The 15,557-nt window shown below is 39.9% G+C and overlaps 1 protein-coding gene across 3 annotated transcripts in view; it reads left to right on the top strand.

The window, feature by feature from the left end:
- LIX1 (limb and CNS expressed 1) overlaps positions 1–15,557 on the top strand; it is a 50,679-nt gene that overhangs the window by 12,479 nt on the left and 22,643 nt on the right. For 2 of the 3 annotated variants that reach the window (XM_076007883.1, XM_012773716.2), the window contains exon 2: positions 5,530–5,693. In XM_076007883.1, coding sequence (XP_075863998.1) covers positions 5,530–5,693 — 164 coding nt within the window. Of the gene's footprint in view, positions 1–5,529; positions 5,694–13,065; positions 13,243–15,557 lie in introns of those variants that run through there. The other variant, XM_076007884.1, reaches the window with a different exon arrangement.

Below are 15,557 nucleotides of genomic sequence, written 5' to 3'. Positions count from 1 at the left end.
TCTTGGTCACAGCCCTTTCTGAGCCACACAGTCGGTGGGTGTCACACCATTGCTTTAAACCAGAGCCAAATGTCAGCTAAAGATTGATTATGAAGGTGTCTGTTCGCATGGACACAGACTGCTCGCTCAGTATGACAGTTCTAAGCTGGAAACATGTCATCTCACTTTTATGAGAAAGTACACATATTGGCCTTTGCTCTACTTTGTCAAGAACAAATATCAGAAAAATGGCCCATGAGAAAGAGTAGATGTATAATTGTTTGAGAGGGTCCCCTCTGCCTGCCCTGCTAGAAGCTGGCAAATGTAGCACATCTTCTATACCTTCCATGACATTCAAACACTCAACTAACATTTATTATGTTCCTACTGCATTCCAGACATTGTGGGAAACACGACATAGCACTGTCCCTGGCAGAGATAGGCAGGCATGAATACAATTTAATGTTCTACCATATGAGGAAGTATCTTGGGATACATGAAAAACATAGACTATGCTTTCAGACAAAACTAGGTTTAAAAGCCCAGGTCTAAGACTTAGTAGCTGTGTGATTCCTTGAGTTTCTTTTATTTCTAACCTATAAGTTATAGATGATAAATACCCATTTCAAGGGGGTGCTAAAAGGATTAAATGAGAAAATGCCTATAATGGGACATACTAGGTACATGATGAAGGAGATGGGAACAGCCACTTCTTCCTATGCCTGAGAATGCTGTTAAAATGCAGATTCTGGTTCAGTAGGCCTTGGGTGCGGCCTGAGCCCCTGAATTTCCTACAAGTCCCCAGGTGATATCCATGATGTTGCTCAAGGGACTGTGCTTTCATCAGCAAGGTCTTGGAGATTATTTTGGTTTTGTTTTTATCTTTGAGAAACTGATGCTGGAGGTGAATCTTAAAAAATGAATAGATGCCATCCAAGAAGACAACGGAGGAAAGAAGAGTATTCCAGAAGGATTAGTGGAAGTACAGGGCTTGCGAGTAGCATCAGAGCATGAGAGTATGAGGAGCCTATTGAGTGAACTTGGGAAGAGGAGTCTTGAATAAGAGAGGGTAGCTGGTGCAGTGGCTTGTGCCTATAGTCTCTGCTACTCAGGAGGCTGAAGCAGGAGGATTGCTTGAGTTCAGGAGTCTGGGCTGTAGTGCACTATGCCAATGGGTGTCTGCAGTAAGGTCAGCATCAATACGGTAATGTCCCAGGAGTGGGGGACCACCAGGTTGCCTAAGGTGGGTGAACTGGCCCCGATTGGAAATGGAGCATGTCAAAACTCTCATGCTGATCAGTACTGGGATTGCACCTGTGAATAGCCACCGCACTCCAGTTTGGGCAACTCAGAGAGACTTTGTCTCTTAACAAAATAATAAGAAAAAGAGTGAGAGAGACGTATAAGATATGGGGTCTTCCATGCCTTGCCAAGGAGTTATTTATTCGATAGGAAATCAGGGACCCACAGAAGGATTTAAGATGTGAGTGATTTGATCAGCTGTGAGATTCAGAAATATTACCCTGGAAACAGTAGAAGGACGGGTGGGGTGGGAGGGTGATCAGAGTCAGGGGGGTGGTATACTAGGAGAGATAGAATGAGTATAAGCCGATGCAGCAATGGCAGTATGGTCTGAGAGAAAGCAATGCCTGTAGGAGATGTCAGGATATAGAACTGACAAAACAAAAGGTGGGCATGTATTAGATATGGAAATAAAAAATGAAGTTTAAACTTCCTGCTAGGCTTCTGATTTTGGTGGCTGGGTAGAAGATAACATCACTCTCGTAGCAAGTAAGAAGGAAGAAAAGTAATTTAGGAGGAAGAGAAGAATTTGTGGAAAAGAAAATGAGTTGAGTTTGGAAATATTTTGAGTTTGTGCAACATCCAAATAGACGTGTCTAATAACAAAGTTGGAGGTACAGAACAGTTTGGGAGCTGTCTGTGTATATTGCAGTAGAAGGAGTCATGGAGATTGGTTCTGTCACTCAGGGAGAATAGTTGAGAGAGATGCAAGAGAAGACAAGAGATCATGCAAACCAACATGAGGGTTGAGCAGAGGAAGAGAAACCCTTGAAAGAGATTGAAGAGAAATGATTAGAAACAAGCAGAACCAGGAAGAAATGCTGTCAGAAAAGCCTAGGGAGATGAGAGTTTCTAGAAAAAATTAATCAGCTGTGTCAAATGCAGTGAAGAGGTCAAGTAAATAAGGACCGAACATGAGGAATTGGTGATATTTGTCAGAGTAGTATCAGTGGAATAATGTAGCGAGATGCCAGATTATGGTGGGTTAAAAATGAATGAACGATAAGGAAGCAGAGATAGTCAATGTAGAATGTTCATTCTAGCAACTTGTCTATAATGATAAAATTTTAATAACTAGTATCCAGAAATAGTCCCAGGATTGAGTGTTTCATTTAATTAATTAATTCAATCATTCATTCATTTGTTGTTCTGAGCATATTTGTGGCTGCCGGGAAGGAGTGAGTAAATAGGAAACATTTAAAAATAGGTCAAGGGAGTGACTAAGAGAACAATGCCCAGGAGAAGTGGCACAAATGCATTTAAGACTGTAGGAAATAAGGTGGACCTGGGCGCTTGTGCAGATAGAGGGGTTCCTAGATGTAGGGATGGATATCACACACTTGGCAGCTCAAATTTATCATGTAACATGGAAGGCAGGATCATTCGCTGGGCACTAAATGTGGAATTGCACCTAGAGATAAACTGTATAATGAGGCCTTGGTGGTTTTCTTCAGCAGTTCCTGACCCCTCTGCTCATATTTTCTTTGAGATTGTCCGCAAACCTGTTGATGCTACCTCAAAAAAATAAAGCACGTGTATTTCACAAATAGAGCATCCTCTGATATACCAAACTTTGGAATTCCAAACAGCAAGCTGGCCTTCTTCTCTCCACACTCCATTCATCTGGTTTTCCAGTCGACAAGAGGGGACAGAGACAGAAAGATGGATGATGTGTGTGCATGTATGTATGTTGTACTCTTTAGGGGTGATGACATCTATAGGCCCATCAAAGAAATCTCCCAAGGTTTCAGAATGAAAAATTTGAAAATTGCTGCTTCTATTCATACAGAAATATTACTTAGTGCATTTTATCTCCAAACTTTTGAATCCAAATAGCTTTATGTGCCAAAATTCTTGTGTTCATTTTGCCTAGATAATCCTGAGTCCTCGACGTCCACTCCAGCTCTCAGCTGAAAGTTATTCAACAATTAACTCACTGAATATAGGAGGCTAATGGTCTTTGGTGACTAAGAGGGCAACAGGCCACTAGCTTTCATTTCAGGCTTCCATCTTGAGGCCATCTCTGAATTCTGAAGGTCAACTGCAAGTAGAGACACAAATCAGCCAGCTCATAAATCCTTGAGGTGAAAGGAAGAGGAGGATGGGGAGAAGAAAAGCAGTTTAGAAAATGAAAGTTATAATTCTATTTTGAATTACATCAACCGGTAGAAAACATTATTTCAAAAATTTTTGGATGAGTTAAAAAAAATCTCTGTAATAACCAATTCTCAACTCAACTACTTTAATATGTATTTTATTAGTTCAAGTATTCCCTCTGCTAATCTTACATTTTCCCAACTTCTTTTCCAAAATATTTCTTAAATACTAAACACTGCAGTTTTTTTCAACATACACAGGCATCCAATTCCTGAATTTGCCTGAAATACACACCATGAAGCTGATCAGTGGCCTAGAAAGGTGGTGCATGAACCCAGTAAACAGTTTAGAAAGTGGTCGTGCAATGGTTTTGTCTCCAAGTCAAGCTCTGTAACATTCCTGACTCCCTGAAAAATACCAGTGTCCAGTATTTTGACGCACATCCAAGAATGTATTCAGGATAATGGCTAAGGGCATAGATACCATGTTAAAGAATGTACCATGTACAAAGAATGTTTGAGAGAACAAAAACTATTTAATCTAGTACTTGAGGAAACATGAGAGTTGGCTGTATTAGTATACTTTCTTATGCAAGTGAAAGATGCCAGTTCAAAATAGCTTAAGGAAAAAGCAGATGTGTTGGTTTTGATAATTAAAAGTCCAGTCAAGGATCCTGGATTAGGACAATAGCTGGAACCAGGAGCTCCAACTGTGTCATCAGAACTTTGTCTTTCCTTCTCCATCTCTTGGTTCAACCCTTCTCTGTGTTGACTTTCTTCTCAGCCAGCTTTCCTTCTTGCTCGCGCAATGTGATGCTTACCTCTCACGCTTGCAGAAACTCTACTGATAAAAGGAAACTTCCAACATTTTCAACAAAAGTCCTGGACTCAATGCCTCTAAATGGCTTGGCTTTGGCCAAATCCCTACCCCAAAGACTGCAGCCTCTAAGACTCTATGAGTCTCCAAGAAGAAAAAAAAAAACAATTCTGTGCTATTCTCACAAGACAGGGAGTGAATGCCAGGCAGGCAAAGCAACAGATACCCTGCACTGCCTTCAGGTATGAGGTGGGCACCCATATGGATGAGGAGATAAACTTCTGTGAGGCTCCAGAAAGGAGAAGTAGACCCTCTCTGCATGAAACTTACCTGAAAGCAGATTTCAGCTCACTCCCAAAAGGGACCTTCACACAGAACCATTAGCCGTTGAAGCAGCCTGCCTCAGGGTGTGGCAAGACACAGGTCCTTCCGCGTGATCAGGTCCGGGCCAGATGGGCAGCTGTGAGCCGTGCTGGCAAGGAATTCCTGCATTAGACAGAGCTTTACCTACATGACCTAGAAGGTCACTTTTGACTCTACAATTCTATTATCCTTGTTAATTTCCACAATTTAATTTGCAGTACAGGATAAACAAACCAACCTAATTTGATCTGGAACTTCTGCAGGCTATCATAGGTCATTTAATCTAAAACACATGGCTCTAGCCATTACTATGTTTTCTGAAGTCATCTAACAGACCTTGTCCCTAACAAGGTCTCCATGTTATTAGTTTCACTCATGGCTTTTTCCAGCCTCCTGCTTATTCCACAATTGCCTTTCATTTTCCTTTAGACGGGGGTGGCAGGAGCATGAAAGCATTTTCTTCTTTCTGACTTTCTCCTCTTAAATCTTACAGTGAGTCCCTATTAAAACTACACTGCTTACAATTTTACCCCCCGATTTGGCTTTTACTTTGCAGGCTTGAGAGTCTATGAGAAATGGGAGAGAGGGCCATAGATAACCACAGCTCTGAACTCTTAAGGCAAATATTCAAAGTAGGAAGAACGAGGTCTTTAAATTTCATGTTAAAAATTAATTTATAAAGTAAATTTTATATACCGCAACATAGTTAGAATTAGGGTACCCAAACCACTTGAGTCTTACTCATTATGAAATATACACATTTGCATTAAAATTGTATCTTTTATAACATACTTTAAATATATTTAAATAAAGATTATTCTTTCATGGCTGAAAGCACGCCCCACCATACACATACTCTCCTCTGCTTAAACTGGAACAGCCGTGTTACAGAATCTGGCTCACAAATAAACTTTTGTTTTTGCCAGGTTATGTCCGACCTTAATAACTGATGGTATTTCTTGTCTTTTTCAGTGAATGTTGTATCGATGTTACAGGAATTTTGGGAGAGCAAGCAGCAGCAGAAGGCTGCCTTTCCCAGTGAAGGTGTGGTGGTCTACGAGTCACTGCCGGCACCTGGGCCTCCCTTTGTGAGTTACGTGACCCTCCCAGGGGGAAGCTGTTTTGGCAACTTTCAGGTAAGAAGCCGCCATCAATTTCTCAGTGAAAATTCATTGGATTAAAATAAAGTAAACCCTTTAGTAAAATGGTGAGTTTCCTTAGATAGAGTGAACGAAGTTGTGCCATATCCTGTTACACATACTGGATAATTAATCACATGTCAGCTGGGCGCGGTGGCTCACGCCTGTAATCCTAGCACTCTGGGAGGCCGAGGCAGGCGGATTGCTCAAGGTCAGGAGTTTGAAACTAGCCTGAGCAAGAGTGAAAACCCCGTCTCTACTATAAATAGAAAGAAACTAATTGGCCAACTAATGTATATAGAAAAAAATCAGCCAGGCATGGTGGCGCATGCCTGTAGTCCCAGCTACTTGGGAGGCAGTAGGATTGCTTGAGCCCAGGAGTTTGAGGTTGCTGTGAGCTAGGCTGATGCCATGGCACTCTAGCCTGAGCAACAGAGTGAGACTCTGTCTCTAAAAAAAAAAAAAATTAGTCACATGTCCCAATTTTTTTAAATGGGAATGATTTATGTTAGGATATTCCCTGATATTTCTTTACAGGAAATGAATTTTATAGCACATTGTTTTATTTGCCAGATAGCTGCTTTCTTTTCCCTCGAAATAATCTAGAATAAGATGTAAGGAACAAGGGAATGGTGGCAAAGCTTTTCTCTCAAGATCCTTCCATCAGGTCCCTTCCATCAGTAGAAAGTCTCTGCTGTCATGAATGTTATAATCAAATATTAGTCAATCTACTACACACCAAAGCATGAATCAATAGCAAAAGATTGAGAATCGCAGGATTGGGTTCAAGCACCTGTGTTAAGCTGAAATTCTGCCTCTGACTATCTATTATACCCTTGGGAAGCTTATTTAACTTTTCAATCTCCCCAACTTTGAGATGGGGAATAATAATCATGACGTTAGTTGGAAGCCATATAAAGTATACATGCAATGTGTTTACCATGGTATCTGGTACATGGTAGGTATTCCAAGTATTGTTTTTGTAATTATTAAAAAGACTCTTCTAGGGCCGGGCGCGGTGGCTCACGCCTGTAATCCTAGCTCTCTGGGAGGCCGAGGCGGGCGGATTGCTCGAGGTCGGGAGTTCAAAACCAGCCTGAGCAAGAGCGAGACCCCGTCTCTACTATAAATAGAAAGAAACTAATTGGCCAACTAATATATATAGAAAAAATTAGCCGGGCATGGTGGCGCATGCCTGTAGTCCCAGCTACTTGGGAGGCTGAGACAGAAGGATCACTTGAGCCCAGGAGTCTGAGGTTGCTGTGAGCTAGGCTGACGCCAGGGCACTCACTCTAGCCTGGGCAACAAAGTGAGACTCTGTCTCAAAAAAAAAAAAAAAAAAAAAAAAAAAAGACTCTTCTAGTTGGTTGAATCTTTATGTTTATGATAGGGTGTATAAGACGGTGCATTTCTAATTGTATGCCTACTCATACAAAAACATTTGCCTATGCTTCTGGCTCTCCAGTATATATAACAAATACTCATTGAGCAACTAGGAAATACAAAGCATTGGGCCAAGTACTAAGGATATGGTTCATACCCTGAGGAAATCAAGGCACAAAAAAAGTTACAGCAATTACATAGGATTATATTTGAGGGTCAATGAAAGTACAGGGGCAGGGACTTCTAAATTTGCCAATCCCCTTTATAAGCACTCCTTTAATACAGCAAATTATCTCTCAATTTTCAATAATTGGCAAAGATGTTTTATTTATTGCTTATGGACACTGGGAAACTCTTAAGCAATCAAGTTTCTCTCTTAGCTTTGACAACTAAGAAGCCCAGAGGCAAATTTTCAGTGTGTCTCTTTATAGCTTAAGGCCACAGATCTTAATGACATATAATTTTTAAGACCTACCTCATACCTGTTGATATTTTTTATACGTCTCCCTTTACTCTCCCTTTGAACTTACTGCCTCACTCATTTATTTTATCCTGTTACCCAGTATATCTGTTTTACATTGTCTCAAATCCCCTGTGGAGTGAGAAAAGGGTATAATTTAATAAACAGACCCACAAACCTGTGCCGCCTAGGGGAAGTCAAAGATGGGTTCACGGGGAATTTAAATGTGAACTGAGACATGCAGTAGAGGTTGTCTCTGCCTGCTGAAAAAGGAAGATGATATTCTCTGCATAGAAAACCACAGCATTTTCAGAATTAGGGAAACATACAGGTGAGTATATGTGACAGAGAACAATGGGAGAAGACATTTAGGCAGTCACATTAAAACATAAGAGATCTTCATGCCTTGCAGGCTTTATTCTATATAAAAGCAGAAACCCTGAAGGATTCTGATCAGAAGAGTGATATATTCAAATATACTTCAGAGAGATTACTCTTCAGAAAGATTACATCAATTACTATCTAATTGATGCTAAAGACTGAGAGGCTGTAGAAAGTGAGCAATGAGAGCCTGTGGAGATGAGCTGCACACACAGCACATTTAGGAGGTAAAAGTGACAGGATTCCATTAGGCTGGGAGTTTAGATGATAGCTCGGTTCTGGCTTTGGCCACTGGGTAGGAATACAGGAGGAGGGAATACACAAGGTGGAAGGGCAGGTCTTTGGAAGGGAAGAACAGAGTCAATGTGAAGCACCTTGAAGCCCCCAGGCAGAGAATACAAGTGTAGGACCTGAAGCTCAAGAGAGAGTCATGGGTTGAATTTCTACATTTCTGAGCTGAAGCCATGGACACAGGTAGCACTACCAAGTGAGAGCGGGTGGTGTGAGAAGAAGATCCAGGCGTGATCTTGGGAATACTTTTTTGTTTTTGTTTTTTGGGTGGGGGTTTGAGAGAATAAAAGGAATATAGAAGAAAAAATATATGGAAACAAAGGGATACGACATCTCGAGGCTGAGGGTGCGGTGAGCGGGGTCAGCCGTAGAACAGAGGTCCAGGGGGAGTGCCCACTGACTGTGATGAGTGTGAACCCTTAATAACCTCACAATAGTAATGGCCATGGAGAGAACAGGATACAAGTCAGAGTGCAGGTTAGAGAGTAAGTAAGCAGTGTCCTTCAATAAAGATTTAGAGGGCTACTTCCTACTCTTGTGGTCAGCACTGCTTCTCAAAATAGGACCACCTTGCCTACTGCGCAGTGGGGAGTTGAAGAGAAAGTGGGTTCGGGCCAAGTTGTCGTCAGTGGCTTACAGACATCTAATCTATAATTAAAGCTAATAAGGACAACTAAGACTGAGCCACAATATTCAAACAGTTCTCAAATAGCCTGCAAAGAAGAGCCAGAATCAACAAGATGAACTGCTCTTAGAATGTAAAATAACAAAAATGACAAAAAAAAAAAAAAAAACCCTCAAGATTGAATCAAGATGGGGGGGGTAGACTTAGCACCTTCCTTGAACTGTTTTCTAATCTAAAATGCCTTAAAATGTCAAAGATGTGTCAAAACAAGCAAATTCACAATAGTGCTAGGCAACAAGAAAGGTTGCATTGAAAGAGATGAATTTTGAGGCAATTATGGGAGATGAAAGTGGAATCAAATTATTAGATGCAAAAATACCACAATCTAAACATTCATAGGAAAAATGTATTAATGCTATGAAAGTAAAGAACTAGAAAAACTCCAGGACCAGATGAGCAAATGCAAAGAGCAGGAGGCAGTCCTTGGGTAATTTTAAGGCTAGTTAAAGCACTGTTTTCAAAACTTTTGACCCATCCGGCCAGTAAGGTATTGCCCTCCCCAACCCTGAACAGTAGTCAGCACCTATGATGGATGAAAGTGAAATGACTGAACAGCATGATTTGAATGTGGGTCTAGAAGCCTCAGAATGGAGCCTGGTGTAACCCCAGACACCAGTGACAAGGATGACAGGCAAGAGAGGGGGAAGAAAGGCAGCAACTGAGGAAGAGGTTCCCAACCTGGATGTGTCTGTAGGTCTTTTTATAGAGCATGCTAAGGTGAGGTCTGACAGTCAGCCTACCCCCCCACACCCCACACTCACCCCTGCAGAGCACCAGTCAGCCCTCACATTCAGGGGAGACCCAGAAGGAAACAGACCTACTCAAGCATGGAGGAAGTTTTTACCAGCCACCTAAACTGGTATACTTCTTTGCCCAGGTGTGTCAATGAAATCACCAAACATTTGAGGAAAACCAAATGCATAAGAGGAAAGAGCAAGGCAAGCAAACAAAAGAACAAAATAATTCAAGCAGCACAGAATATGAGAGTATTACAATGGATGTCCTCAGAAAACTTTGAGAGAATATTTATCCCTAAAACAGCTATGAGAAGGGAGCAAACAGGAAACGAGAAAGTTAAATATGATTGCCAAATGACAACAATAAAATAAAAGAGGAGCAAATAGATGAGTAGACATAGCCAAATTAGTAAAGGATAACAGTTAAAAAAGTAAATCTTCTGGAATTTAGAGCAAAAAGACAAAGAGATGGAAGAAGACAATATAAGAGAATTGGGGACAAATCCATCAGGTTAACATTAATCTAGGAAGAGTTCTACAGGGAGACAAAGGAAATAGAGGGGAGGAAAAAATAACAAAAGCAATTTTCTTCGAAGTTAAGGAAAAACACAAGTTTTCAGATGGAAATGGCCTACCACTTCCCAGGCAGGAAAATAACAAAAGAATCACACAGCTCTATGGCTGTATGGGACTTAGGAACAACATTCTGCCTAAAAGGTAGATCAAGGGACTTTTTTTGATACCGAGTTTGTACACTAATCTGTTTTTAAAATTAGGGGAACTTCTGAGGAACCAGTGAAATGGGACAAAAACTGGCAAATTTGGTTCACAAAACCAAAACAGCTCCTTTGAAAAGATAAGGAAGACAAATCTCTGGCATTTCTGATTAAGAAAGAAACTAAGACATATGCCACACTAAGCATGAGAGAGAGGATGCACTCAGGAGTGTAATATGAGAATACTACACAAATCATTAAAATCTTAGATGAAAGTTAGATGATAGGACTACTTTCTGGGAACTCTGTATGATCTTTGCAACTCTTCCATAAGCATAAAAGTATTTTAAAATAAGAAGTAAAAGAAAGTGGGGACTTCAGTGGCTCTCTATCACCTTCTTATTGAAGTCTGAATTTCTTACTCTGGCAATAAAGACTCTACAACTGGCCCAACTTTCTCTCCCAGTTTCTTCTCCTCGATTCCCTCTTCTGACACTTGATGGCTGGACCGGTTCTTCATGCACACCTTGACCTTTCCCGGCCACTCCCACACTTTCACACTGTGATCTACTTAGGAAGTGCTATTGCCACCTTCCCCTCCTGGCTAAATCATGCCCATCTTCCAGGACTCCACACAAACATGACATTTGCCATGAATTTTCTCTGAATCTCCCTACTAGAAATCTCTACCTCCTCTGACTTCCCAAAGCCATTCTCTCTGTTTCTCTACTAGTGCTCAATGCTTTCCACCTTATGCTAAAGTCACTTAGGTGCATATTCTGTCTCTGCAAGAAAATATAAGTTCCTCAGGGACAGGGTCTGTGTTCTTATGTCCCCATGACTCCAAGCACTATGTTTTGCATATAGTTAAGTGCCTAATAAATTTTGCTGAGTGACCAGCCAAATGAATGAATAACAAATCCCAAGAATAAATGAAGCTAATATTTGTCCATTCTTGTACATAATAAATAGTCAGCTAAGATATTTTACCTAACTTTACCAGGTGGTAGGTTGGGAAGAAAAAGTCAGTAACGTTAAAATCAGCTGATATTATTTTGTCCGTGTCTGTGGTTAAAGTTTTGAAAGTGGATGGATTTGAAAGTAATGATTAAAAAGACCTTCTGATTGTCTCTGGATTTAATTTATGGGTGGTAACTTTCCTCCATCCAACCATAAATAACCAAGATTTGGCTGTACTCGCACCCAGGTTTACATTATATTTGTTCATACGTATTAAGTACAGTCATTTTATAATCTATCTAGAGTATAATGGGTTTGAAAGATCAGTGAATGGATCCAGAGGATACGAATCTAAGATGTTCTAGTGTTTTTGTTTTTGTTTTGCTACCTTGAGAATTATGAATTTTCCTATCATCTCATAAATTTTCACCCCAAATGATAGAATTTCCCTTAAGTAGTAGATTCAACATCCTCCTTGTGGTCTTAAAAAAAAATAGAAAACAAAATGAAAAACTAAACTCTTCAGCAAGGAGGCCTCTTGGTGATATTTCTCTGATCATTTCAGGGTCCCCTTTTCCTTATGTTTAAATCATCATATTTTAAGGTTCTCAGGAGGACTGTTAACATCCTTGCTTAAAAAGATCCAGAATTTCCTGATTCAAATATGTTTTGAAAATGTGTTTGGGTAGTTGACTGCCAAATCTGGCCCCTTAACCCATTTGGCCCTCCAAAATACAATTTGAGAAAGGAAAAATGGGGGAGGGGAGGAGAAAATTTCTCCTAATGCAACGTCCTTGCACTTTTCTTTGTCAGTTGAGAAACCATCTTAAATGCTATTTTCACCATATAACATTTCATCGTGTTTTTGCTAGCAGTTGGCCTGTAAGAGCCTACATGCTCATTCCTGCAGTGCCTTTCGCATAATCAAATGTCACCCCTGTGCATTGCAAATCATTTCACGATGGATTATTAATGCCAAGACCATGTGCTGAAACATGGAGAAACCATTATGCCAGCAGTAGCCTTCTTACTGAGCCATGGACGTCACCTCCAATGGTGCCAAGTAATTGAAAATACTTGAAGTGGAGTATGGGACTGGATTGTGGGACTAATCCCTCTGGTTTCAGGCAGTTTCATGAAAGCTGTAAGAGATTATACTTATTCATTCTTTAGGAAAGTGGTATTCAGACTGAACTCAAGTTTTCTGATTAATCAAAGGAAAGAAGTCCAGTCAAAGGCTCTGATGGACACAAACCACTGGTTTTTATGCAAAGAAACCTCCCACTGAAGTAAATGGGAGGATTGTGTCTGTGAAGACTAATTAAAGAATTTTCGGTGAGTCTTTACACCACAGCCCACAAAAAACAAAGAGCAAAAGAGAAAGAGTAAGAGAGAGAGAGAGCGTGCAGCCATAACTATGCATTTAGACCATGTCTTCATAAACTACTACAGTATAGAAAAAGAGAAATGAAAATATGATTTTATTTCTGAATTTCTAAACAATAAGTAAAATACTCTATTGATACAAAATTGTTTTCTTCCTAAAGTTATATTAAAACACATTTATATTCCAGGTCCATCCAAGCTAAGAAAAAAAAAAAGAAAGTAAAGTAAAAAATAATTTAAGAAAAAGAAAAAAAAAAACACATTTGTACTTATTGGTTCTTTTCTAAAAGAAATCATCTTCTCATATTACAGGCATCAGGTAGAAATTCATACATTTTGGACACATTTTCTTTATGCCATTTTTGTCTAGGCAGATAATCCTTCCCCAGCCACATATCATGACCATGAAAACTTGCAGTAATTTTCATTTTTTACAATAAGAATAATGCAAGGGCCATCAGATCAATGTCTGGCTCCCCTCTTGATGACCTCAGAAGGCACTCATTGTTTCAGCAGCTGTTTTTGTTTCCAAATCCAAGAGGGAAACGTGAGTATTTTATCTTATTTTATATTTTGATTTGAAAGGTTTGCGACTCAAGTTTTGTGTTCAAGACAGTGACGTGGTCTTCCATAGACAGTATGCCGGAGGAAGTTGGATTAGTGAATTTCATTCTTATTTTGAGTAAAAAGCAGCAATTTCCTTGAGTGCAGTCCTACAGCATGTGATTATTTATGTGCATGAATTATGATTGCACAAAAACATGCCTCCTGGTGAAAACATTCATGGGATAACTCGATCTATTGGAAGTGTGAGACACATTCATTGCGGTATCCTACTTTTTTGCACATAACTATGTAGTTGTCATTGTTAAAATGGCTTCACACAAAATAAATACAGGTGTCATACACTGGGGGCTGATACTCAGGCTAGTTGAATAATGCCAAGTACCACATGAAGTTGAGACATTAAATATTTCCATAGGCAAAGTGTTGGCTGAATTTTTTCTCATCTGCAATCGATGTTTGGTGTTGTCTAACAGAGCCGCATTAATAGGCAGGCGTGAGGTAGAACATTCAAAGCAGGTAAGCTCCTTGCAAAGCTCTGTCTCTAAAAGGCAATAAATTAATTTAATGACCTTTGAGTTTTATGCCACTCTGGTTTTCAAACCAAAGCCATTGCCTATGTAAGGCATACCTAGAAAAACTATTTTTCCAAGGAACATACTGCCTAAAAGAAAGGTAGGAATGTTTAATTTTGTCTTGTTTTAGTTATTTAAGGCAGTAAACACACTTCACCTGTATTATCAGACATAAAAACGCATGTTTTATACTTTCAGGCATTGAAAGAGTCTTTTTTTAAAGTCCAGGGAAATAAAGGTACATTTAACTCACAAGAAATTGAATTTATAAAATTAAGTTTTTCCCAGGAGAGAATGACTAAGAAGAGAAAATTTGATTAATTCATACACTTGACTAAATGGAATCATAATGCTCATTTTGCTGAGTATTAAATAGGGCCTGGCCTTAACATTCCATACCCCAAATAGAGAGTTAGTTCCTGCCATAAAATTGAGACTCTTGCCCAGCACTAATGCTGTTTTGATGCCAAGTATTTCTCTTTGAAATTATGCTTGACCTCTTCTCTGCCCCTGGAGTTGTATACCTTGACTCAGATGCACTACACACTATGAGATTTAGTTTAACTTCTAAAGGAGGTATTTCCTGGTGGAAATCTCCACAGGAAAGCATCCTGTTTTGTACCTAATGAGACCCAAAGATGGGAAGGTTAGTTATAACCCCTCCCCATTTGAAAGTCATATGTCAGCTAATTATCAGACCCTTGATGACTTGCCTGTAAAATTGAGAACACATATTGTTTTGAGACTCTTTACTTATTCCCCAGTCTCCTTCCCTAAATTTAATCTGTTTCTTCCCTTATTAAGCAAAGTGAATAGAGATGCTTGACCTCCAAAGAGAACAGTAGAGTGTAGCGAAAGGAATGCTTAGGATAGGCCCCATGGTAAATAAAGACTTCGTACTATCTCCACGGGAGTCTCCCAGCTCCTAGTTCATAAACTTTAGAAAGATGCTCACTGTCTCACTGACTTGCTGAGTGAGGAAGAAACTCTGATTCCATTTCTCCCTAACCCCTGTTCCATCCCTCTCATGCAATCAGAGCCAAATCCTTTTACATCAAAGCAACTGTAAAAGAAAATAAACCGAAATCTTGAGCCCTGATCAATTCATCTTGTCTTCACCTTAACTCAAAAAAAGTCAAAAAAAAAAAAAAAAAAAAAAGAAAGAAAAGGAAAAAGAAAAAAAGAAACAACCTCGAGCAGCAAAGCACAACATGGGTTTATAATAGTTACCAGGGACCTTGGTCTAGGTATGTGTGTAAAATAGCATTTGTAGCAGAGGTAAACGAGGAGGAGGCCAGGTGGTTTATATTATAAAAATAACATTCTGACCCACCATGTGCATGAAACATTTCTTTCAGTTGACAGGAACTGGTGAGTTTTCTCTGAAAATTGGACTCCCAGACCAGTACCCTCCCCCACACCTAACTGAGACCCCCATTCCCAGCACACACAGAGCTCTAAATTGTTCCCAATGTATTTGCAGCCAGCTTGACCTATGGAGAGACACGATATTAACTGAGGTGACTGAGTTGCAACGGTTGCCCTTTTTCACATCACCATCTGGAAGGGGGGGAAAATGCTAATATATCCACAATTAGATAAATTGGAACACATGCAAATGTTCATGCATCAGCCAGGGCAGTCCGGGTCTTAAAGAACTGAAAGGGAGACCGTTAGCAGCAGGGCCTGGTTTGTGGCATTGGTTATGCTGAAGGCTCCCTGT

The sequence above is a fragment of the Microcebus murinus genome, chromosome 11 (genome assembly GCF_040939455.1).
Source record: "Microcebus murinus isolate Inina chromosome 11, M.murinus_Inina_mat1.0, whole genome shotgun sequence".
NCBI lineage: Eukaryota > Metazoa > Chordata > Mammalia > Primates > Cheirogaleidae > Microcebus > Microcebus murinus.
Note: the sequence above shows the minus strand (reverse complement) of the source record. Positions and strands in the feature narration are given on the sequence as shown.